At 60.1% G+C, this 23096-nt stretch overlaps 1 protein-coding gene and 1 pseudogene across 1 annotated transcript in view; one reads left to right on the plus strand and one right to left on the minus strand.

Moving 5' to 3' along the window:
- Positions 1-778: 778 nt before the first annotated feature.
- LOC144297720 (keratin, type II cuticular Hb1-like) lies at positions 779-7324 on the plus strand (annotated as a pseudogene).
- Positions 7325-8374: 1050 nt separating this feature from the next.
- Positions 8375-23096, minus strand: part of KRT7 (keratin 7) — a 14736-nt gene continuing 14 nt past the window's right edge. Inside the window, exons 1-9 of the mRNA XM_077869957.1 lie at positions 22772-23096; positions 21242-21453; positions 18718-18778; positions 17442-17537; positions 15640-15804; positions 14550-14675; positions 11554-11774; positions 9106-9140; positions 8375-8750 (exon numbers count right to left, since the gene is read on the minus strand). The exon at positions 22772-23096 is cut by the window's right edge and continues 14 nt beyond it. Coding sequence (XP_077726083.1) covers positions 8593-8750; positions 9106-9140; positions 11554-11774; positions 14550-14675; positions 15640-15804; positions 17442-17537; positions 18718-18778; positions 21242-21453; positions 22772-23095 — 1398 coding nt within the window. The 5' untranslated portion in view covers position 23096 and the 3' untranslated portion in view covers positions 8375-8592. The remainder of the gene's footprint in view (positions 8751-9105; positions 9141-11553; positions 11775-14549; positions 14676-15639; positions 15805-17441; positions 17538-18717; positions 18779-21241; positions 21454-22771) is intronic.

A 23096-nucleotide genomic window follows, 5' to 3' on the forward strand; every position in this document is an offset into this window, starting at 1 on the left:
CCCTGCCCCATGCCCCATGCCACATGCCCTCTGCCACAAGCCCCCCGCCGCATGCCCCCCACTCCAAGCCCCCTGCACCATGCCCCATGCCCCCGACCCCATACCACACGCCCCATGCCCCTTACTACAAGCACCCCGGCCCATGCCCCATGCCTCCTCCCCATGCCCCCAGCCCCATACCTCCCGTTCCAAGTCCCCCAACCCATGCCCCATGCCCCCCCATACCCCGGCCCCATGCCCCCCACCCCATGCCCCCTGCCACCTGCCCCATGCCCCCTGCTCCAAGCCCCCTGCACCATGCCCCCTGCCCTATGCCCCATGGCCCCCCACCCCATGCCCCCACCCCATGCCTCCCGGTCCAAGCACCCCGGTCCATGCCCCAAGCTCCTACCCCATGCCCACCGCCCCAAGCCCCCCATCCAATGCCCCGCGCCCCATGCCCTCGGGGTACACGGGGACCAATGCTGCCCCGACTGCAGGCAGGTGGCTGCCCCGGGGCACAGCCCATGATGGGGCTGCCCGCCCGGGTCCCCACCAAGGGGGGCAGAGAGGGCGCCCCAGTCCTCCGAGCATGGTCCGTGGGGGTGACCGGGCCTCCGGGCCCATAAAGCACAGGCGGGACGTGAAGCCGGTTTATGGAGGCGGCAGCGGCCCGGGCCGCTTTGATAGTGGCGGGCGGAGGCCGGGGCACCCCGACCCCCGTAAAGGCCTGGGCCGCATAGACTGGGCCGCGCGGCCTCGGGCTCCAGCACCGCCCCCCCACCCCTGCCTCCCCACCATGTCCTGCTCCTCCCCCCTTGGCGCCCACGGCGGCCCCAGGACCTTGAGCTGTGCCGCGGCCTGTGGTCCCGCTGCTGCATCACGGCCGCCCCCTCCGCGCCGGCTCCTGCGGCCGCAGCTTCGGCTACCGGGTCGGGGGCCTCTGCAGGCCCAGCCCGCCCTGCATCACCACCGTGTCGGTCAACGAGAGCCTCCTGACGCCCCTCAACCTGGAGATCGACCCCAACGCGCAGTGCGTCAAGCACGAGGAGAAGGAGCAGATCAAGTGCCTCAACAGCAGGTTCGCCGCCTTCATCGACAAGGTGGGTGTCCCTGGTCACCCTTCCCAGGCCCTCAGTTCCTGCGTGGTCAGGGGCAGGACAGGGCGGGCCCAGGGCAGCTCCCAGTCTGATGGACCAGACGGACACAGCTCAGGGCCCGGATGCACCAAAGACGTGACTACAGGGCACAGGCTCCCGGTGGGATGGTTTGGCACGCACGTGCCCCTCTGGCCAGGCAGGCAGGTCCCCGCACAGAGATGGGGACGGGCTCGGAGCCCTCATGCCAGAGGCACAGGGCGGTCCGTGCACGTAGACGCAAAAACCAACAGAAGAATAGGAGGAGGACCGCAGGGGCACCCTAAGGATGGGAGTCCCCGACCGCACCCTTCCTCTGCCCCACCCATGCTCAGGACCGAGGCTGAGGAGGGAGTCAGGGGCAGGAGAGATGTGGCCTAGAGGAGCTCCTAGTCTGATGATGGAGGAGACGGACGCACGTCCAGGGCACAGACAGACACAGAGAGATGAGCACAGGGCAGCAGCTCCTGATCGGATGACACTATCATTATATACAACCTGGGTCCAGTCAGGCAGGGTCCCCACAGACAAGAGGGTTGTCCTCGCTCATGCTCTCGGTGAGCCTGGACGTCCGGGGAGAACCTTGGAAGTCCCCGGTCAGTCTCTAGAAATGGGGAAAGGAGGCTGATGATGCTGCTCAGTGACCATTTGAGGTGGTACATGAAAGCATTAATAACATTGAAACAGCTGATGGGAAAACTGCTCTCTTCTCACGTTTGTGTCAATCCTTAAGATTAAATCTAAAATTAGGTGCTGGTAGTCTTCGGTGTCCCTCTAATACTTGCTGTTCTTCCACTTTTAATAAAGAGAGCAACAAAAAAAAATAAAAATAAAAATAAAATAAATAAAGAGAGCAACCCTCAGGTTCAGAGCTGCTGGGGACGACAGTTTCAGCTAGAATTTAATGTTGTGTGACTTGCTTTTATGTATGCCTATGACCCTGCCCCATGCCCCCCACCCCATGCCCCTGCCCCATGCCCCTCGCCCCTGGTTCTTCAACTCTCAATATAAAGTTAGCCCTTGAACCCCACTTAAGTGTAAATGTGAAGCAAATCCACCTATAAATGAATCACATGTAAAATAGTACAAGGGGATGGGAAATCCTGAAGTCAGCCTGCGAAGGCTTCACACCGGAGAATCACTGCCCCTAGTCCAGCCCTTTGACTGCACACAGAAGATAAAGGAGACAGGGGCATAGGGCAGGGGGTTTGCCCATGGACCCCTGAGAGCGGGTGGCAGAGCTGGACTCCAGGCCCAGGCGGTCCCTCTCAGCAGGCACTGCACCCTGAGTGTGCCGACGGTGACACCCGGGAAAGGCAGCCGGGGAGCCGAGCGTGGAAGATGTCCTGGCCCAGGAGCAGGCGGTGTGGGCTCCACATCCAGTGTCTCCCCTGATCTGCTGTGTGACCCTGGGCAGTGGCTCCTCCGCTTGGCCCCAGAGATCTCCACAGCAGAGCAGTGTGGGAGCTGGCGGCGGCTTAGAAAGGCAGGATGGGGGGCTACGGCAGGAAAGGCAGGATGGGGGGCTACGGCAGCCCGGAGACCCCCTGCCACATGAGCCCTGTCAGCCAGGACCACCTGCAGTGAGCGCATATAACATCAGCAGTCCCCGTTTCTGGACTCCCGAGTAGGGAATCCCAGCCCCACTCCTCAGGCTGGCTGGAAGGACGCCAGGCCTAAAAAGCAAAGCAATGTCTCAACTCCAGTTAAAATGGGCAATGGGACTCTGGGGTGGGGAGGGGTGGCTGGTCCTGTGTGCTGGCCATTGCCCGTCGTCAGCGCAAATGACTTCCGGTCTTGCATGCTTCACTTCCCCGCAGCCTTTACCCTCCCCACTTTCCAGAACCTTCCTCCATTCACATCATCTTCCTGGCCCGCAGTTAAGCATCCAACCGACCTCCCCCTCCCCCGTACTTCCTCCTTGGGTCCCGCCGTGCTGCTTGCTGAGAGCCTGCCCTCTCTAACCTCCCCAGTTAGGTAGCCCTTCCCCCTCGGCCTTCCATGCAACCTCAGGCTGGGCACGAGGACAGAGATAAAAGGACCATAAGCCCTGCCCTGGGAGAGCTCTCAGTGGAGGCTTTCATCCTCCTCTATCCCTCCCGACCCTGCTCTGCATTCCTTTCCTCCATGAAGACTATCCCCCCCTTCCCCAACCCAACAGTAACACAGCCCCTCAGCCCTTCAGTTTCTCACAGTCTCTGGAGTTACAATCCAGAACAGAAGGCCAACCAATGTGCACGGCACCCCCGTCCCAACCCCGCCACCCCATCGGGAATGAGCAGCCCCTGAAACAGGAAGAGCGCTGGGTGACAGGTTGGCCTGAGTGCCCAGAAGCAAGGGACGGGCAGGCTCCCTTCTAGTCCAGCACGTGTTGATTCTGTGACCACCTCCAGAAGCTCCAGTTCCCGGAATGTGCTTGCCTGGGCCTTGGCTCTCCTTTCGTCCTCTTCAGACCCCACCCGACTAAAGCTCTAGCCACTGACGCCTGTGCCCTTCATCTGCAGATATGAAGAGGAGGTGGCACTAAGGGCCACTGCTGAGAATGAATTTGTGGGTCCTGACAAAGGTAAGTGATTGTCCCCCAACCCAGAAAGCAGGGCAGAGGCAGAGGGAGGGGTCCGTCATTCAGAGGCTGAGCGGCTGCCCCAGAATCACACACGAGCAACACCTCCCGATTTCCCTCCCCAGCCCTCCACGCCTCAGTACTCCCAGAGACGCCCCGGATGTTCATCCCAGGACAAGCAGGGCACTCGAGGCCCCTGTCCGGGGTAACTCCCATCTGGCCCATGGGTTTCTCATCCCCTTCTGCCCTGTGCCTGCTGGAGAGTGGCCCCCCCTAAATACCGTGAGTGCCAGAGCACACGGATGCTCCAGGAGGCCACATTCTCAGGCCACCAACAGCTGGGAGAGGCTGGCGTGAACAGTGCTGTTGTTCCTCACCCCGTAGACTTGATTCACCACCGACGCCATCATGTGGACTCCCCCCAGGTCCTTCCCACCACCTGCATACGAGGAAGGCAGGGGTCACTGGGAGGAAACTGAGGCACGGAGAGTCAAGCGTCTTGGTCCTGAGTTGCCCTGGCTTGGAACGGGCAGAAATGATCCCTGAGACCTCTTCTTCTGACCACAGATCTAGATTGCCTTCCCTGAGATGCCAGGGCACAGAGGGCTGGGGCATCACTAGGACAGACCCATTTCACACAGAGCCTAAGTTTCAGCAAGGTGTGCATTCTGGGAGGATCATCCAGGTAGGTAGCAGAGGAAGTGCCTGGCAACCTCACGGTCCCCCGTCCTTACTCAAACCTACTCCTGCCCCCTTTCCCTGCGCAAAGACTTCACCAAAGCCAGGCACTAGGATGAGCAGCCAAGGAGAGTCTCCAGGGAGAGACTGGTGGGTGCCCTCCCGGGTGGGAAGAGCTTGTGCTGCCTTCCTTCCCAGTGACACACCCGTGCCACCCTCTCCCCTTTAGGATGTGGACTGCGCCTACCTCCGCAAGTCAGACCTGGAGGCCAACGCTGAGGCCCTGACCGAGGAGATCGACTTCCTGCGGCGCCTGTATGAGGAGGTGAGGGGCCATGGTCCAGGCAGAGAACTGGCAGCCAGCCTGGAAGAGGGGGCCCTGGTCTGGGACTGGTTGGCCTAGGATCGGGCTGAGGCCTGCAGTCCATGGGGCTACAGTGGGAGCAGGGGCGGGAGACCAGGGAGGGTTGGGTCCACATGTGCTGGGAGAGGCTGGGGTGCAAACAAGATCTTCCATCCTCCCCCGCCCCCGCAGGAGATCCGCGTCCTCCACGCCCACATCTCAGACACCTCGGTCATCGTCAAGATGGACAACAGCCGGGACCTGAACATGGACTGCATCGTGGCCGAGATCAAGGCCCAGTACGACGACATCGCCAGCCGCAGCCGGGCTGAGGCCGAGTCCTGGTACCGCAGCAAGGTCGGGGCCCAGCCTCCCCCTGCCAGAGCCCCAGAAGGAGGGATGCTGAAAGGGCTTTGGGATTTGTCCAGCTGGGATGGACGAGGGAAGGGCAGGCAGCCCTCGGGTTGGGGTGGCAGTTGTGCAAGGTGTGGGGCTCAGCGGGATGACCCGTCCTGAGCCTCAGGAGCCCCTGTGCCCCCCACACACACACACAGTGTGAGGAGATGAAGGCCACGGTGATCCGGCACGGGGAGACCCTGCGCCGCACCAAGGAGGAGATCAACGAGCTCAACCGCATGATCCAGAGGCTGACGGCCGAGGTCGAGAACGCCAAGTGCCAGGTAGGGCTCATGTTGAGCGTCCCAGGGCCGCCCAGGCAGTGTGTGCCCCAGGGACCACCCCACTCACGCCCCAGCCCATGTGCCTGGCTAGAGGCCCTGGTTGTGGCCCTTGGGGGGACCCGGCTGATGAAGGGAGAGGCCTTTTCCTGGGGGGGGGGAGGTGTAGATGGGAGCGACCAGACACATCCAGGAAATGGAGAGAGAGACCCGGGACCATAGCACCCTGTTCTCTGCGCCCCCAGAACACCAAGCTGGAGGCCGCAGTGGCCGAGGCGGAGCAGCAGGGCGAGGCGGCCCTCACCGACGCCCGCTGCAAGCTGGCCGAGCTGGAGGCCGCCCTGCAGAAGGCCAAGCAGGACATGGCCTGCCTGGTCAAGGAGTACCAGGAGGTGATGAACTCCAAGCTGGGCCTGGACATCGAGATCGCCACCTACAGGCGGCTGCTGGAGGGCGAGGAGCACAGGTGAGGCCCACAGGTGTGGGAAGAGGCTCTTCAATCTCCCCTACCCTGTGCTTTGAGCTGCGTGCATATTTGCATATCATTTGCGTCTGATTTGCATCAAGCGTCCGTGGAGGAGGGAATTTGCAAGCATCGTCCTCCCGAACTAGTTTTTGTCTCTTTGCTCTCTCCCTACAAGGTTGTGTGAGGGCATTGGTGCCATAAAGGTCTGTAAGTAATCTGTGCTGTGGGTTCTGAAAGAAGGGCTTGGGGTTCCTGGCGGGCAAACGTTTTCTTAAAGGACCAAAATCGTAACTATTTCAGGCTTTATGAGCCATCCAGCCCCTGTCTCAACTACTCGGCTCTGTCACTGTCATGTGAAAGCCACAGCCACAAGCAACTCCTAAAGAGTACACATGGCTTGGTTCCAATAAAATTTTATTTACAAATACAGGAGGCCAGCCCAGACCACACTGTGAAACCCTGAAAGGAAGGGGGTGGGGGGAGGTGGCGGTGAGTGATTATAAGTTAAATAGCTATTTCTGCCTATAGGGAAGACCTGGAGTTTATCAAGGATGTTGGAGGCCAGAGTGCAGGAAGGGGTGCGGGGCAGGGCGGGGAGGGGATCTGGGGGGAAGGGAGGCGTAGAAGTGGAGGGAGGAGCCCTGAGCAAGAGAAGGGGCGCTGGCCAATAGGCAGGGGCCGCAGGTGATGACCTGGTGGGGAGACTAAGCCCCGTTCCTCCCCCCCCTCGCAGGCATCAGCAGCTCCCGGGGCGGGGTCGTCTGCGGGGACCTCTGCATGTCGAGCTCCCGGCCAGTGACCGGCAGCGTGTGCAGCGCCCCGTGCAACAGGAACGTGGCGGTGAGGCCGGGCCTGTGCGCCCTGCGGCCAGAGGTGCAGCAGCAGCTCCTTGGTGCGGTTCGGGTAGCACCTCGGGCTTCGCAAGCACATGGCCCCCCAAGTCCAGGGCCCCTGCCTCCAGGCGGGCCCCGCGCCCGAAGCGGAAGGGCTTGGAGAGCCGCCAGCCTGCCCGCCTGCAGCCTCGTCTTCCCGCATGTGGGCTCCGCGCGCAGCCGGCCAGGCCCGGGGTCTCCCCGCCTGGTCTCCCCGCCCTGGTGGCTCCTGAGAGCCAGCCCGCCCCGGGCCCCTTGGCTGCCCACGGTGGGGGCGCGGGGGCCACGCTGTCCCACGGGCCTCGCCTGCCTTCGGAGCCCGACCCCCTGGCAGTGGTGAGGCTGCAGCCCCACGGGGACATCTTCGGTGACTGCCTCGGCGCCCTCTCCCTCGTGCTTCGTCTCCGCGTTGCCAATAAAGCTCACGCGTCATCCGCAGTGTAATCGGAAGACCTCCCGTTGGTGCACACGCACGTGCACCTCCAGCCCCGTGTTCGGCCCTGGCAGGCCTCCCGGGAAGGTGTTCCCCGCCGAGGGGTCCCTCTGCGGCACCCTGCCCCTAGTGCCACAGCCCTACATCCTGAAGGCTGCGGGGGGGCGGGGGGCATGAGGGGGGCTGGAGGGAAGTCAGGAGGGCAACCCCGAGGGGATTTAGCCGGGAGGGGAAGGGCCTGGCTCTCCCGACCCCTTTGGTGGGGAACCTTCTCACCCGTGGCTGGTGGGACACCAGTGGCCTACATCTTCCACGCCCCCAATTCTACCTCCACCCCAATGCAGGAGAATCGGCCACGGGATCAAATACAGACTTCCCCTCCCCCGGAAACTGACGCTCTCTTGATCGCTCCCCACCCACCCACCAGCACCACCATCACCCCCCGATCCCCGTTCCCAGGCACAGAGACCTCCCCACTATCCATCATGTGTGCTGCTGCCCACCAAGAACAGACATCCCAACACAGAGCACAAAAACACCCCCACACTTACACACGCAGACGCCCCCCATGTCAGACACCCTGACACACCGATGTTCTTATCAAGCAGACGACACCCAGATGCCCCTCCCCCTGCCAGGGATCCAGAGCCGCAGCCCATGGACCTGGCACCGAGCCTCCCGCCATGGAGCTAGACCCTGGACCTCCTCACCCTACCCCCTCCCAAAGGCACACAGACCTCCTCCCGCTGCCATCACCACCCCCACGAGTCCCAGACCCAGAGAGCTCCCTCCAGGGCCCAAGGGCCAGGCGGACCCAACACCTGCAAGGACCAACTGGCCTGGGAGTTGGCTGGTGTGCCCAGGCCTATGGCAGCTGAACGTCTGGGGCCTCCTCACACCAAGGAAGGTACTCGGCAGCACAGACACAGGGGTCGGGATTGTGCAAACAGCCCTCCCACTCCCTCAGCAGGAGAGGACTTCAGTGCCCCCTCCCTGGCAGAGCCAGACTTCCCTGGGTTTCAGGAGAGGGGTTGGACTCAGCCCCAGCTCTGGGAGGAGGCCAAGGCCTTATAGGACTGAGAGCCATGCCCCGAAGGGTCCACCACACGCACCAACGGGCTTTCCCAGCCGCCTGCACAAAGGCCTTCTCAGTATTCAGAGCAGACCCTATATGCTCTCGAAGGCCCCTTCCTCCCCAACCCTCTCCACCAGCTTATGAAGCCAGGATTCCAGGTACCAGGGTGGGCCTCACCCAGGCTTCGGAAAGGCTGCTTTATTAGAAGCTCTTCTTTTTTTTTTTTTTTTTTTTTTTTTTTTTTAGAAGCTCTTCTGACATCATTTTCAGACTGCCTGGAAGTCTTGGTATCAGGGATGGGAGCCCTCATGTGACTGGGGGGCTGGAGGGGGGTGGGTAGGTAGGGGTACAGGTCTCCGCACACCGCAGCTCATTTCCGAATGCTCCTATGGGTGGCAGCTGAGGTCCTGATGGAATAGGACCTGAAGGCACCAGGTCCACCGCCGCTGGAGAAGCTCAGGGCATTGCTGCCCATGGTCCCCCCGAAGCTCAGGCCGCTGCCGCCTCCGCCAGTGGAGTTCACCACAGCTGGGAGAAAAGGGAGGAGGGCTCCATCAGCACGAGGCCCATCCCTCACTCCACCCCACTCTCCCTCCCCACTGCCTCTCCTCCTCAGCACCCTCCGCAGGCCAGCCCAGAAGGAGCCCGCGCCAGCCACAGGGGCTGCACCACGGACGCCCCACGCCCCGCTCTGCCCTCTTGCACGGCTTCCCTGGGCCTTTGAGCCTGACGGGCTGGGAGCTCCAGGGCACCTGCTAAAAGCCCATAAGGGAAAGAAGAAGCTCCTGGGCCGGACAAGGCCAGGCCCTCAGGCCAGCGTGCCATCCTGCAGGCCCAGCCTGGTCTAGACAGCACAGGAGAAGGGCCGCAGCCAAGGACTTACAGATGTTCACGGCTCCCACGCCATCTCCGGCCAACCTGGGGGCAGAGGAGAGACCTGTGAGAGCAGCTCTTTCCTCAGAGCAGGAGGAGGCAGTCCTGGGCCCCCTCCATCCGGGAGCCGCGCAGGGCTGATATTCCTTCCCCTGCCCCACACATTAGTCCTCAGCCTCATTGCAAAATAAGGGGGTGGGTGGGGGGGAGGTTCACTTAGGCCCTCCTGGTACTGGCCACGTGACCTTGGGCCATGTCCCAAAGCCTCCATTTCCTCACCTATAAACTGAGCCTAACTTAGTCCGGGCCTCGCAGGGTCGGTCGTGAGGCTGGATCACGTAACTGCGCTGGAGCCCTGGGCGCACGGGAGTCCATGAGGGGTAGCCGGGATTACTTCTGAGGACACCTGCCTCCCCCGACCAAATCACAAACCCTCAACGCGGGCTGGAGCTTACGGATGCCTGGCCATCCGGCCCTAGCGGGAGGTGTGGCGTGGAGCCATCATCCGCTATGGAGTGAAATAACTCGAGAATTGCTGCTTTCGGGAACGCAGCTACGGCGGGGACTGCGGAGGCCGCAGAGGCAGATGCGGCCACTCTCAGGGCCCGGCTGGAGATGGAAAAGCCACGGGACAGTTGGGCGTGTTTGTTTTATGACTCGTGGCTCCATTGTCACTGCGCCCTTGGCCTTGAGGTTGAGTTTACTCTGCAGTGGGGAGGGGGGACCTCACTTTGATAGAGGGATGAGGGGAGCCCAGCTGACGTCATCAGCCCTAAGTTCAGGAAGAGGACAGAGCGAAGGACAAGGGCAAGAGGCGGATGTGCCAGGAGGCTTCCAAGCCCCTTGTTCAACTGGCCCCTGCAAGCGCTGGGAGTTGCTGGCCGTTGCGGGCCCCTGGGAGGAAGGGGATGGGGCCCCACTATAAGAGTCCCCAGCTCTGGTTCTAGCAGGAAAAGAGGTCCAGGGTTTGCATTCCCAAGAAAGCATGGCCCCTGCACTCATGCTGGCAGAGGGTGCAGAGCGAGGCAGCTCGGCCGGGACAGGTGGGCTCTCGGGCCACCCTGTGCCCCAGATCAGCGGCTCTCTCTTCCCAGAGGCCTCTGCCGTTCAATTCCTCTTCCCACAAAGCCCAGGTGCCAACCCCAGCAAGAGATGGGTCAACTGCCGTGGCAGAGACCCTTCCGCCTCCCCTTCCCCAACCCATTTCCTGCAGCCATGATTCTTCTCTGCCTCCTTCCTGGAGTCAGGCACTCTGCCCTAGCATTCCCCAGTGCCCCAGCTCCTTCCTGTCGACTCCATCAGAAGCAGCCTGCCTCCCCCGCCCCTCAGGAAAAAATGCTCCCAAAAGAAAAAGTTCTGTGTAAATTTAGCATTTCATAAATGGTCTCTATTATGAGTGCTTCCTAGGTGCTTCCTTTACAAATGTTTGGTGCCCCCCGGCCCACGTGCAAGCCCCCCGAGGGCAGGAGCCTATCTTACACCTTATCTATCTCCATGCTGGGTTCCAACAAGCCAAGTCCTGATGGGGCCTACTTCCAAGCCTTGGCCATGCTGTTCCCTCTCACCCTCTCCAAACCTTAACCTTCGCCGAGGGCACAACTCTGCAGCCTTGCAGATTGAATGAATCAATCAACCATCAGGGTGAGAATGAAAGCCCAACTGCACGGACAGAGGGTCCATGTCTAACACCGATCCAGCCCAGCCTGCTCTCTGGCAGCGGGTGTGCATAGATCTCTGGGATCTCCCACATTCAGTCAACACCAGGCGACTTGGCACTCAGTGATGCAGCGAGAAGCAGCCTGGCATCATGAAAGACCCCTGGACCAGGAATTAGCAGAGCTTGACTGCACGCTGGGCCTGTCCCCTCCATTCATAAAACTGAACCACAGCTTCCCCTCTGTAAACTAAGCAACAACACTTGGCCTGCTTCCCCGAATGTATTGTGAGGGTCTAATAAGATGACCTGGGGGGATCCCTGGGTGGTGCAGCAGTTTAGCACCTGCCTTTGGCCCAGGGCGTGATCCTGGAGACCCGGGATCGAATCCCACGTCGGGCTCCCAGTGCATGGAGCCTGCTTCTCCCTCTGCCTATGTCTCTGCCTCTCTCTCTTTCTCTCTCTCTCTCTCTCTCTCTCTCTCTCTATCATAAATAAATAAAAATTTAAAAAATTTTTTAAAAATTAAAAAAAGATGACCTGGGCCACACTTGTGAAGGGGCTGATACCATTTCAGCTTTCCCATTGAGCTTTATACCATGTGGTCTTTCCAACTAGAAGGTCATCTCATCAAGAGCAAAGAAGCCAGCATCAGCTTTACCCTCCCTACACTTCCCACCCCACCCCCCCGCCCCGGTGCCTTGCAGAAGAGGGCACAGGAAATGTCTGTAGATGGATGAATGTCAAGTCCCAGGCCCCACCGAGCCCCAGAAGGATTCCCCGTCCTGGCTTCTGTGTCCTCACCGGCTCTCCTCGCCCTCCAGCAGCTTGCGGTAGGTGGCGATCTCGATGTCCAGGGCCAGCTTGACGTTCATGAGCTCCTGGTACTCGCGCAGCTGCCGGGCCATGTCCTGCTTGGCTCGCTGCAGGGCGGCCTCCAGCTCCTCCTGCTTGGCATGTGCGTCCTTGAGGGCCAGCTCTCCACGTTCTTCGGCCTCAGCAATGGCAGCCTCCAACTTGGCGCGCTGTGGGCAGTAGGGGATGGCTGTGAGCTAGGGGACAGGCCTTACCAGTCACTGCCTTTCTGCCTCCCCATCCTGCAGTGAGCACCCATGCAACTCACTCATGGAGGCTTCACTGGCATCAGTCTACTCCCCCAGCACCAGGGAATCGCAAGAGTCAAAAACATGGGCTCTGGGGGCACCTGAGTGGCTCAGCGGTTGAGCGTCTGCCTTCAGCTCAGGCCGCGATCCCGGGATCCTGGAATTGAGTCCCGCATCGGGCTCCCTGCATGGAGCCTGCTTCTCCCTCTGCCTGGGTCTCTGCCTCTCTCTCTCTGTGTCTCATGAATAAATAAATAAAATCTTTTTAAAAGGAGGGGGGGCCTGATATCCAATGCTTAGGCTCCAATTCTGGCTCTTCCACTTATTAGCCACGTGATCTTGGACACATCCACCTTTCCAGGCCACAGTCTCCTCTCCTCTAAAACAGCAATAATCACAGAGTCTCCCTCATAGGGATGCTGCAGGGATTAGATGAGGTGATATGGAAGTCCCTGGCACACAGTAAGTGCTTAATAAATACTATTATAATCATTATTAATCATTTTTTTTGGTCAAGCACCAACCTTTTCTGTTTCTAGGAGTTCTGTTTTTTTTTAGATTCCACCTATAAGGGAGAGCATACAATATTTGTCTTTCTCTGTGTGACATATTTCACTCAGCATAATGCCCTCAAGGTTTGCATTGTCACAAATGGCAGGATTTCTTCTTTTTTTTTTTTAAGATTTTATTTATTTATTCATGAGAGACAGAGAGAGAGACAGAGAGAGAGAGAGGCAGAGACACAGGCAGAGGGAGAAGCAGGCTCCGTAAGGGGAACCCCATGCGGGACTCGATCCCGGGTCCCCAGGATCACGCCCTGGGCTGAAGGCGGCGCTAAACCGCTGAGCCACCCGGGTTGATGGCTGAGTAATATCCTATTCTGTGGCTGAATAATATTTTCCTTACTAATTCACCCACTGATGGACACTTGGTGTCCGTGTCTTGGCTATTGTAAACAATGCTGCAATGAACATGGAGGTGCAGAGATCTCTTTGAGATAGGAATTGTATTTCCTTCAGATATATGCCCCAAAATTTAATTGTTGGATTCTACGGTGGTTCTATTTTTAACGTTTTGAGGACCCTCCACACGGCTGTACGCAGGGGCTGCGCCAGTTTGCATCCCCACCGAAAGTACACAGGGTTCCCTTCCCTCCACATCCTCGCCAGCACTCGTTATCGCCTGTCGTGATCACTATAATTAATAAATGCTGTCACGATTTACGAATGCCCGGCCCCTCCGTCCCCAGCCGGAGGAGAGCCAAAGCCATGGGATCCTAGTTGAGTCCCTAAATTTCGGGCAGCCGACAGGAATAAAAACCATCTTCAAAACAAGCCCAGAACCAGGAGACTCAGAGCAGAGAGACACCTCTTGGAGGTGCCCTCTGGTGCCCTCTGCCCCCTGTCCAGCTGGCAGTGCCCTCCCCTATCACACTGGTAGCCCCCTGACATTGCCTCATCCCATTGCCTCTGGGCCCCTGCATGGTGGGAGACCCCCCAAGTCCAGGGCCTGGCTGTGCCCTAATGTACAAGAGGAGAACCAGATGCGGCAAAAGCTGCAGGGTTTGGCAAACCACCACTCCTTACTCTGTGCCTCCCCTCCCGGCCCGGAAGCTGCCTTGCTGCACCGGTGATTCATAGCCCTGCATCTGGGCCAGGAGGCAGCCTCCACCCTCATGTACAATGGCCAGCAGGGCTCCAAGGGAGGGACATTTCTGGGGAAATCACCCCCACATCCCTCCCCGACCCCCCTGCTCATCTGGAGATTAGCTCCCGGAAGCTGCAGCACTGGTTACCTCCCCTCCCTCCCCGCTGCAGACAGCTGTTCAGGTTTAGCTGCCCTGTCCACCCCTGGGGATGCCTTGGCGGGGCCTGGGGGACCCTCATCAACACCTGTCCCCCTGCCGGCTACACAGCTACACATGGGAGGCCTGTGCCCCACCACGTGCCGGGTGCTGAGGAGGAGCACTCAAGGCATTATTCACATTTCAGGAGAGGTGGGGGACAGCCAACAACTTAGTTAATAAACCAGAAAACTTCCGCTAGGGACAGATGCTTTGGGAAACTTCAGACACCCTGCTGACAGAGTGGCTGGTGGTTGAGGAAGTCAATCCAGGAAAGGGGACTTGCGTCCAAATCCCAGGATGACAAAGGGGCAGCCACGTGCTGAGCTAGGAGAACCACATTCCAGGTGGCAGGAACACGGAGTGCAAAGGCCCTGAAGCGTGAACAGGCCTGGCAAATCCAAGAGACCGGAAGCAGCCTAGTGTGGCCGGGGTACAGTGAGAGGCAGTGGTGGGAAGGGAGGGACGGGGCCTTGCGAGCCCTAGTAAGGGTTCCTGCCGGCCTCTGTCCCCCTAACCCAGACGGACTGCGAGCTCCCAGGTACAGCACAATGCACCCAGAGCGAGGTGCAAGGAGAGTGCCCAGTACGAGTCTGGGAACGAACGGGGGTGCTTCTCGGGCAGGCCAGGCTGAGGCTCCCTCCCAGGCTGCAGCCCAGCTCGGACTCCTCCCCTCCCTTTGGCCGGACCACGACCTGGCCAAGAACAGTCCGTCCTGGAGATCTCCCAAGTGGGCCCCCGAGACGGGCCGCACCAGCCCCGACCTGGGACAGCCTCCTCTCCTCATTCTCAGATGGCTGCCCTCCACGTGCCCCCGGAAACAGGGAGCAGCAGGGAGGAGGGCTTGTTCCCACCTGGTTCTTGATGTTGTCGATCTCAGCCTGCAGCCTCTGGATGGCACGGTTCATCTCTGCGATCTCGTTCCGGGTGTTACGGAGGTCGTCCCCGTGCTTCCCAGCCTGGGCCTGGAGGGTCTCAAACTGGAGGGCCACATAGAGAAGTATGGCGGGGGGCGGGGGTCAATGATTACAGGGGCCTCATCCAAGGAAGACCCCGGGTTCTGCATGACGAGCCCTCCTCGCTTATCTTCCCAGGAAGCGACAGTGTGACTCCCAGAGATCTTCACCCACTGCCAGCAGGCCAGACTCGTGGGCAGTGGGGTGGACTGGGGATTTGCTTTCCTCCCCAGTCAGGACAGGGAGGGCAAGGATGGCTCCCAGGGCCCCATCCCCATTGATCCTGGGGCCCTGCCCGTCCCCACCATGTCCCAAGTGCTGCAGAATCACCAGAAGTCTGAGATCCTCACCTGTTAAACAAACCCCCGTTAAAAAAAAAGCACACTTGTGAAAAGCATCAGCGCCACCCATTTCACAGATGGGAAGAACGAGCTCCGGAGAATGGAAGGCACTGCCCACGGATCCAATCACATGGCAAGTCTGAGCCCAGGTCTCCTTGCTGGCATAGCTGTGTCTCACCCGTGTGCCGTGGATGACTCTCTATCTCTGCAGAGACCTCCCTCTGCTGCTTTTAAACCCTGCCTCAGGCTCCCCCCGCCCCAGAACGCTGGCTTACCGCAGCACATTCCCTCAGCATCCTCCCAGCCAGCCGCCCTGCCTCCGTACGGCACGCACAACGATTACTCCTCCCTGGCCCGGAGACCCAGAACCCGGGATCAAGTCCCCACCCTTGCATCTACGAGCTATGTAGAGTTCAGCAAATTATTTATCCCCTCTGTGCTTTAGGAGCCTCCACCCCGCCCCTGCACCAGGCTGGGATCCCCGCCCAGGGAGGGACGGAGCCTTCACATCCCCTCTTTCCCGGGTACTGCAGAGTACCACGGGCTTGACCACTGGTGCCTGCCAGAACAGTGGGACCCAGCCCCAAAGGCTTGGGACAGGATGAGGACCCCGCCCAGAAGAAAAGATGCCCCCCCCCGCTCTTCACCTTGCTCTGGTACATGGTCTCAGTCTCGGCCCGGCTGCGGTTGGCCATCTCCTCGTACTGGGCCTTGACCTCGGCGATGATGCCGTCCAGGTCCAGGGAGCGGCTGTTGTCCATGGACAGCACCACGGACGTGTCCGAGATCTGGGACTGCAGCTCCGCCAACTCCTGCAGGGACCAGACCTCCAGGGGTCAGGTCTTGGGGTGTGACCCGTTCCCGTTCCCGTTCCCACACCCAACCCGGGACCCCCTTCACACCAGGGGAAGGGAAAGGGAGAAGAGGTCAGAGTGGGCGTGAGGCCCCAGGGGGCGAGGGGGCACAGACCCAGCACCTGCCAAACAGTCTGCCCGCCCCTGGCAGCCCAGAGAGCCCATTAGCAACTTCTCAGAAAAAGAACCTGGTGGGATCGCAGCAGATAAAGGAGTGACAGACTGTGGAGGACCCTGACGGCCCCTTCTGTGAGCTCTGCTGGGTCGGGGGTTCGGGCGGGGAAGCAGATCACTAGGGGGCGGGTCGCATACAACATCCCGCCCTAGAATAGAACTCTGCAGCCTTTAAGACTGATGATAGGGCTGTATTTATATCCACGGTACGCGAAAAAAAATGTGATCTTATTCTTATTAAAATATATATTATGGGATCCCTGGGTGGCGCAGCGGTTTGGCGCCTGCCTTTGGCCCAGGGCGCGATCCTGGAGACCCGGGATCGAATCCCACATCGGGCTCCCGGTGCATGGAGCCTGCTTCTCCCTCTGCCTATGTCTCTGCGCCTCTCTCTCTCTCTCTGTGACTATCATAAATAAATAAAAATTAAAAAATATATATATATATATATATTACTATAGCCCTGTGTGTGTATGCAGTTGGTATCTACAAGAGGTAGATGCCAAGGTGATAAGAGCATATATAAGTGGCCTGTTTTCAATTTTACGCCCTACTCTGGATTTTTGACAGCGAGCATGTATTCGTCTTATAAAGACAAGAAAGTAGTTAAATATATATGTATGGGGACGTACGCACACACGTATATACGTACACACGCATACGTGTATATAACACGCAACAGACATATGAAGACCCGCACAGAGATTAGAACGCGATTAGAGATCAGAGAGCGAACCTCAAGGGGCCTGGCCCGGAAACTAATAAATGTGGAAAGTCACTGAGGGGCTGACGGAGGCTGGACGTTCAGACGAAAGCCAGACTAAAGGGGCGAGAACTGGTCTGTAAGCAGCCTCTATGTAACAGTGCCCGGACCAGCCCTGCCGATGACTGGCCACCCCAACTTCCGCCGAAGGCCAGACAGTCACGCCGACAGGAGTGGAGAGGGTTTTAAATCCCCCAGAGAAAAAAGAGCTGAAAGCCCCAGGTAGGGCAAGAGGGAGAGAACGAGGCCACGGGGGCAGCCACACATCCGGTCCCGCTGGGCACAGGCGCACGGGTACTCCAGTCTCCCCTGACTCGGGCCCCCTGCCCACCCCACCCAGCCCACCTCCGAACTCTGCCACAGCCCGGGATTCCCAGACATCCTCCTGGTTCCTTTCGACCCCTCCCAACACCCCCCCTAACAAATGGTCGCCCCGTGCCTCTGTAGGGCCAGTCCTGGCTGGCCCCACCCTGCTCTGTTACCCGCAGCTCCTCCCAAACTCCTTGCCCACCACGGATTCCTGAGTCCAGAAAGGATAAAGAGCAGGATGAGTGCCTGCGCACAACACCCGGGCTGGCCCTGAACAGGGGGTAAACCAGATGGCCCCTCTGTTAGGACTTGGAAGACATGCCACGGCTCCCACACCCAAGGTCCTCACCGTCTCATATAGGGTCTTGAAGAAGTTGATCTCATCGTTCAGGGCCTCCACCTTCGCCTCTAACTCCACCTTGCTCATGTAGGCGGCATCGACATCCTGGGGGGGGTGGCACCGAGAAGGGGTAGAGACATCGTGGCCTCGGTACACAGAACATTTAGCAGGGATGGGAGCCAGTCGGCACCGTCCAACCCGCAGGGTCAAACACCAGGGCCCTACCAAGTCACAGGCCACTTCTCCAGGCCGCTGACCCGGCCACAGCAGGAAGCTTCCTCTCCTGGACCCTCCCAGGCTACGTGGTGGACATCATTTCCACGCATCCCCAATGGCCACAGGTGCCTTCCCAGCGCTGGCAGCCCAAACCTAGTGCTTTACCGGTCCCTAGAGGCTTTGGCGGTTTGGACACAGCCCTGGCTCTACCACCTACGATCTCAGGGACTTTGGACAAATCACTTCACCTCCGTGGGCCTCAACGTCTGATGAAATAGGAGAGCAGCGGAAAATTATTCAGACTCCAGGAGAAGGCCCCCAGAGATGGAAGGTCTCCAGCCTAAATGTTTAACATGCAGCTTAGCGACCACGACGCAGGCGGGACACAGGTAACAGCGCAGGCCCGGGGGACATCGGGGCCCCTGGTAGCCATACGTCCCTGTGCTCAAACTCCTGCGGATAGGGCTCGACCTTATGCATCCCTGAAGCTCCTCAGTCTCTAAGGGCGCAGCACTCCGGGCAGGTCGCCTTCGCGTGGATGAGCCTGGAACACTGAGCTGCTCAGGGAGGGCACTGAATCAGAATCCTAAATCAAAGCCCCCAAAGATACTCCTGAGGCCTTTCGACCTCAGTTCGCACGTCTCCAGGAACGGGGAGGTCGCTCTGCCTCGGGCGGCCCGTCCCATTCATTCAGCACGTATTTCGGCACCGTGGTGTTCCAACCCTTGTCTGTCATGAAACGTTCCGACTGTGACGGAGCACTTCCGTATTTGGGCCTGAGGTCTCCCTCTCTAACCTCTACCTTTTGGTCTTGATTCTAACGCCTCCAGGCCAAAAGCAAGTCTCGTGACTCACCAGACGTGCACACGGACACATGCGCACCCGTATACTGCACTAGGAGGCTGTACTAGGAGGGCCTGGCTTCCAGATCTCCCCTTTCCTAAGCCCCTCACCTCCTCCTTGTAACCTCCAGACCAGACCTGGGCCACACATCCCTACCGGCTGCTCAGGTGCGAGGGCCTATGCGGTTTTGGACAATGCCCCCTGCCAGCTTGTCCGCCCCCCTCACCTTTTTGAGCACCACGAACTCATTCTCAGCGGCTGTGCGACGGTTAATCTCATCCTCGTACCTGCAAGTAGGGGGAGGGTGCATGGTGTGTGTGCAGCTCTGCCTCCATCCCCCCTCCTATCCCGGCGTCCCTCCTACCCAGGTGTGAGAACCTGCCCCACATCGGCTTCACTCTTCCTTAATGACCTGCGGAAATGGGTATCAGCTGGAAAACCAAATGTCCCTGATTGTCCCTTGCGGCTATTCCTTTTTTTTTTTTTTAAGATTTTATTTATTTATTCATGAGAGACACAGAGAGGTAGAGACACAGGCAAAGGGAGAAGCAGGCTCCAGGCAGCGGGGAGCCCAGGACCCCGGGATCACATCCTGGGGCGAAGGCAGAGGTTCAGCCACGGAGCCACCCAAGCGACCCCGCCTTGTGGCTATTCCTAAGGCTGGGAGTCATGGCAGGAGATGAAAGGTGGGAGGGCAAGGAACATATATGAATTCAAGGACAAAAACTGCATCTACCGGGAACAAGAAAACAAATAATAATAGCCAAGCTTAGAGACCGCTTCAAATGGGGCCTGCACTGTCACATGCCTTCTGCAAATCAGCTCATCTAATCTGCACAATGATCCTGTAACATGGTACCATGATTAGCAGGAAAGGAACGGCGGCACCGAGGGGCAGATAATCTGTCCGGGCACTAAGCTGCGAAGTGACAAAGCCCAGACTTTGACCCTGGCAGTCGGACCCCAGGCCCAGGCCTTAACCACTACCTCATCCCACCTTCTGACGCTGAAGAAGGAGCTTGAAGCAGAGGAACCTTGTAGAATCAGTTGGGGCCAGAAGAACCAGGCCCCAACTAGGTGGTCTGGCCCCATCTCTACTCCCACAGGCCCCCCTCCCCATCCCTTTTTCTCCCGAGGAGCTGGCCCCACCCATAGGAGGACACTGGCAATGCAGGGCACAGAGCAAGGGGGCACTTGGGCCTGACCCAGTATTTATTTATTTGGGAACTTTTTTTAAAAAGTGTCAGAAACAGGAACTCAGTAGTGCCCGAGGCCTGCAGGAGGGCAGCAGGGCAACGATGGCCGGGAGCAAGGAGCTCCTGCATGCAGAGCACCCCCGCCCCCACCATCTCCCAGGAGCCCAGACTCACAAGGGCCTGCTCCCTCAGGTCCTATAGAATAGGGAAGGGACGCCTGGGGGTCTCAGTGGTTGAGCATCTGCCTTTGGCTCTCTGCCTCTCTTTGTGTGTCTCATGAATAAATAAATAAAATCTTTTAAAAAAATAATAGGGAAATATCCTGAAGGCCATCTGTCCATCCCTGCCTTGGTGGCGTGCCGCTGGGCCCAGGGGTGCCCACACAGGAGCTCACCAGGCAGCTGCACCCCGGGCTCCTCCAGGGGCCCCTTCCAGGCCTCCCTCAGCCCCAACCCAGAGCCCAGGCTGGCTCTGCAGGAAAGCGCTCTACGGCAGGCTGGGGGCCGGAGTGGGGGGTAGGACGTGAGCACACACCTGCGTGAGCACACACATGCACGCACACATGGCAACAGAGGCTCACCGGTTGCCCGGGGCCTGCTCCATCCTGCACCTGTCGGCTCCCACCTGCTGTGGGATTACTCGGGATTACTCCTGTTGACTGTTGCTCTGGGGAAGGAAGTCGGGGAAGTCGGGAGTGGGAGCTCCCCACAGAGGCCTTTTTGTTTGTTCTCCCTCCAGTTAGAGCCAGTGTCCGGCTGAGTCACGCACCCCCAGGGCAGAGCACAGAACTCACTGCTGCTCCCGGGACTACTGGCAAGTGTGCTGGGGTGCGCCCAGCCCGAGCCTCAGGCGTTGGTTTCTATTCACTGAGAAGAGAAAGCTCAGTGGGCCCCTCAGAGGCCCGTCCTTGACACCCCAGTACCCCCATCCCGGGCCCTTCACTCCCTGCCTTGCCGCACAGCCTCCTCTCTGCTTCCTGCCCTGACCAGAGCGGCCCCTCAGCCTCTGCAGCCCTGTAGAGCCCACCGCAACCCCTCTCTCTCCTTGCTCCTTGCTCTCCCAAGTCAGCTCCGTGTCTCCTCCTGGGAGTCAGGGGGCCCAGTATTCAGACTTTCCCAGGGGCCTGCCCCCTGACCCTCCTCAGGACCCTGAATCTCTCCGGTCTCTAACTCCTCACGTGAACAGAGCAGCTGTTCTAGACTACTCTGTGAGGGTCACGCAAGTTCTGAAGCACACCCGTCATAGGACATCTTTTGCCCTACCCTGTCCTGGGGCCCGGGTCAGGCGCCCCAAGGGAACAGTGCAGGTCGGAGGGGCCCCAGCAGGGACATTTCCCTGGGAGTAGGTCAGGTGGCAAGACTTGGAAGCTGCCCCCAGGGACAAAGAAGATGAAAGGAGAGACAGGGAATGTGTGGGTCAAGGCCTTCCCTTCAGGGGTCACTGTACCCCTCTGACCCCTAGACCTGGACGGGAGACCCTGCAAGGGATCGGCTGACGAGGGGCGCACTGTTCCGGGGCGTGGAGCCCCCGTCCAGGTCACGTTAGGGTCAGTACTTGTTCTTGAAGTCCTCCAGGACGTCCTGCATGTTCCGCAGCTCCACCTCCAGGCGGCCTCCATCCGTCTGTAGCCCCTCGAGGTGCCTCCGCAGGCCAGCGATGTGGGCCTCGAAGATGCTGGGGAGGCAGCTGCTCCGGGCCGACCTCTGCTCCTGCAGCAGGGCCCACTTGGTCTCCAGCAGCTTGTTCTGCTGCTCCAGGAAGCGCACCTGGGATGGACACTCACGTGAGGCGGGAACTCACGAGGGACAGAAGGTGCCACCCCACACTGGAGCGGGGAGCATCTCTGGCCGCCGAGCACAGCCCAGGCACCCGCTCCGCTGGCTGTTCCCCCAACCCGGGCCCCCAGCCTTTGTCCCCCCACCCCCTCTAAAAAGCCCACCGTGCACCAGCCTCTCCTCCAGGACCCTCTGTCTTAAAGCATCTTGGAGTGTGACCCAGAGGTCAGGCCTGCCCGGGTCACCAATGTTCACAGTCCTCCCCACCTCCCTCCCTGCAGGGCTGCCCCGCCCTGTCTGTCCTGGGCCTCCTCTGTCTCTCTGTCCTCTCTCCGCTGCCCCCTGCCCCCTAGGTCTCAGGACAGGGTGCTAAAATAAGCACCTATTACGTGCTCATCCTGGGGCCCAGAAGGCCTCTTGGCTGCGTCCAGAATGACTGGAAGTGGGAAGTAATCCTCCTCAGAACTAGCAACGCGGAGCAGCAGGACCTGGGGGCTGCGGACAGCGAGGCAGAGCAGCTCAGGACCCGGGCCCGCGGAGGCGAGCTGACCAAGGGGAAGGCAGGCGCTGGGCAGCCGAGAAGGCAGCAGAGGGGGGGTCGGGCCTCACACCGCCCCCCTCCAGGAAAGACGTCCTGCCAGATGGACGCAGCTGGGCTAGCCCTTAGTTCCTGGTCCAGCCCTACCTTCCCCCCTTCTCCACCTACCTGTCCTTCCCAACCCCCGCTCCCACTCCCCACACTCCCTCTCCTACCCCTGCGGGACCCACACAGCCACGAAAAGCCCCTCCCAAATGGCCCTTCCCCGGGGGGGGGGGGGGGGGGGGGGGGGGGACTTCAGTGCTCCTTCCCTGGGCAGCACGGGCTATCTCCAAGGGCACCTCCCACCGCCAAAGGGAGGCCGGCGGACCAGGTGGGTTGGTGGGCAGGTGTCACAGGGAGTCTCCCTCCCTCCCTGCAGCCCTTTATTTTTGGCATAAGCAGTGGAAGGAGAGAGGATCTCCGGAGCCGGGAGCGGGGTGTCTCGCCCCTACCCCACCTCCCACCCAGCGCAGCCCCCTCTTAGGGAAACTCCGGGCCTGGATGGTTGCAGGAAGCCCAGGGACCCCCAGACACAGGCAGCCGGGGCCGCCGGACAACGCAGGGTGCTGGGGGCAGCTCCGGGGGGAGGAGGCTGGGAGGCCCAACAGTCAGGGTTCAGGACGAGGAAGTTCCTCGATCCGGGGAGACAGAGCCGCTGCCCAGGCCTCGGTGCAGGTGGGCAGGTGGGCAGGTGGCCCGGAGCGCGCGGGGGGCCGGCGCGGGGCTCACCTTGTCGATGAAGGAGGCGAACCTGTTGTTGAGGGTCTTGATCTGCTCGCGCTCCTCCCGGCGCACCTGCTGGATGGCGGGGTCGATGTCCACCCGCAGCGGGGCCAGCAGGCTCTGGTTGACCGTGACCTCGCGGATGCCCGCGCCCCCGGGGCCCCCCGAGGCCGAGCGCACGGCCACGCGCGGCCGCGACGCGCCCAGGCCCAAGAGGCTGCGGCTGCCGAAGCCCCCGGGGCGCGCCGAGCTCAGGCGCACCTGCAACCCGCGCCCCGGGAAGGCGGCGGAGCGCGAGCTGAACACCTGCGAGCCCAGGTGGATGGACATG

This window comes from Canis aureus, chromosome 25 (genome assembly GCF_053574225.1).
Source record: "Canis aureus isolate CA01 chromosome 25, VMU_Caureus_v.1.0, whole genome shotgun sequence".
NCBI lineage: Eukaryota > Metazoa > Chordata > Mammalia > Carnivora > Canidae > Canis > Canis aureus.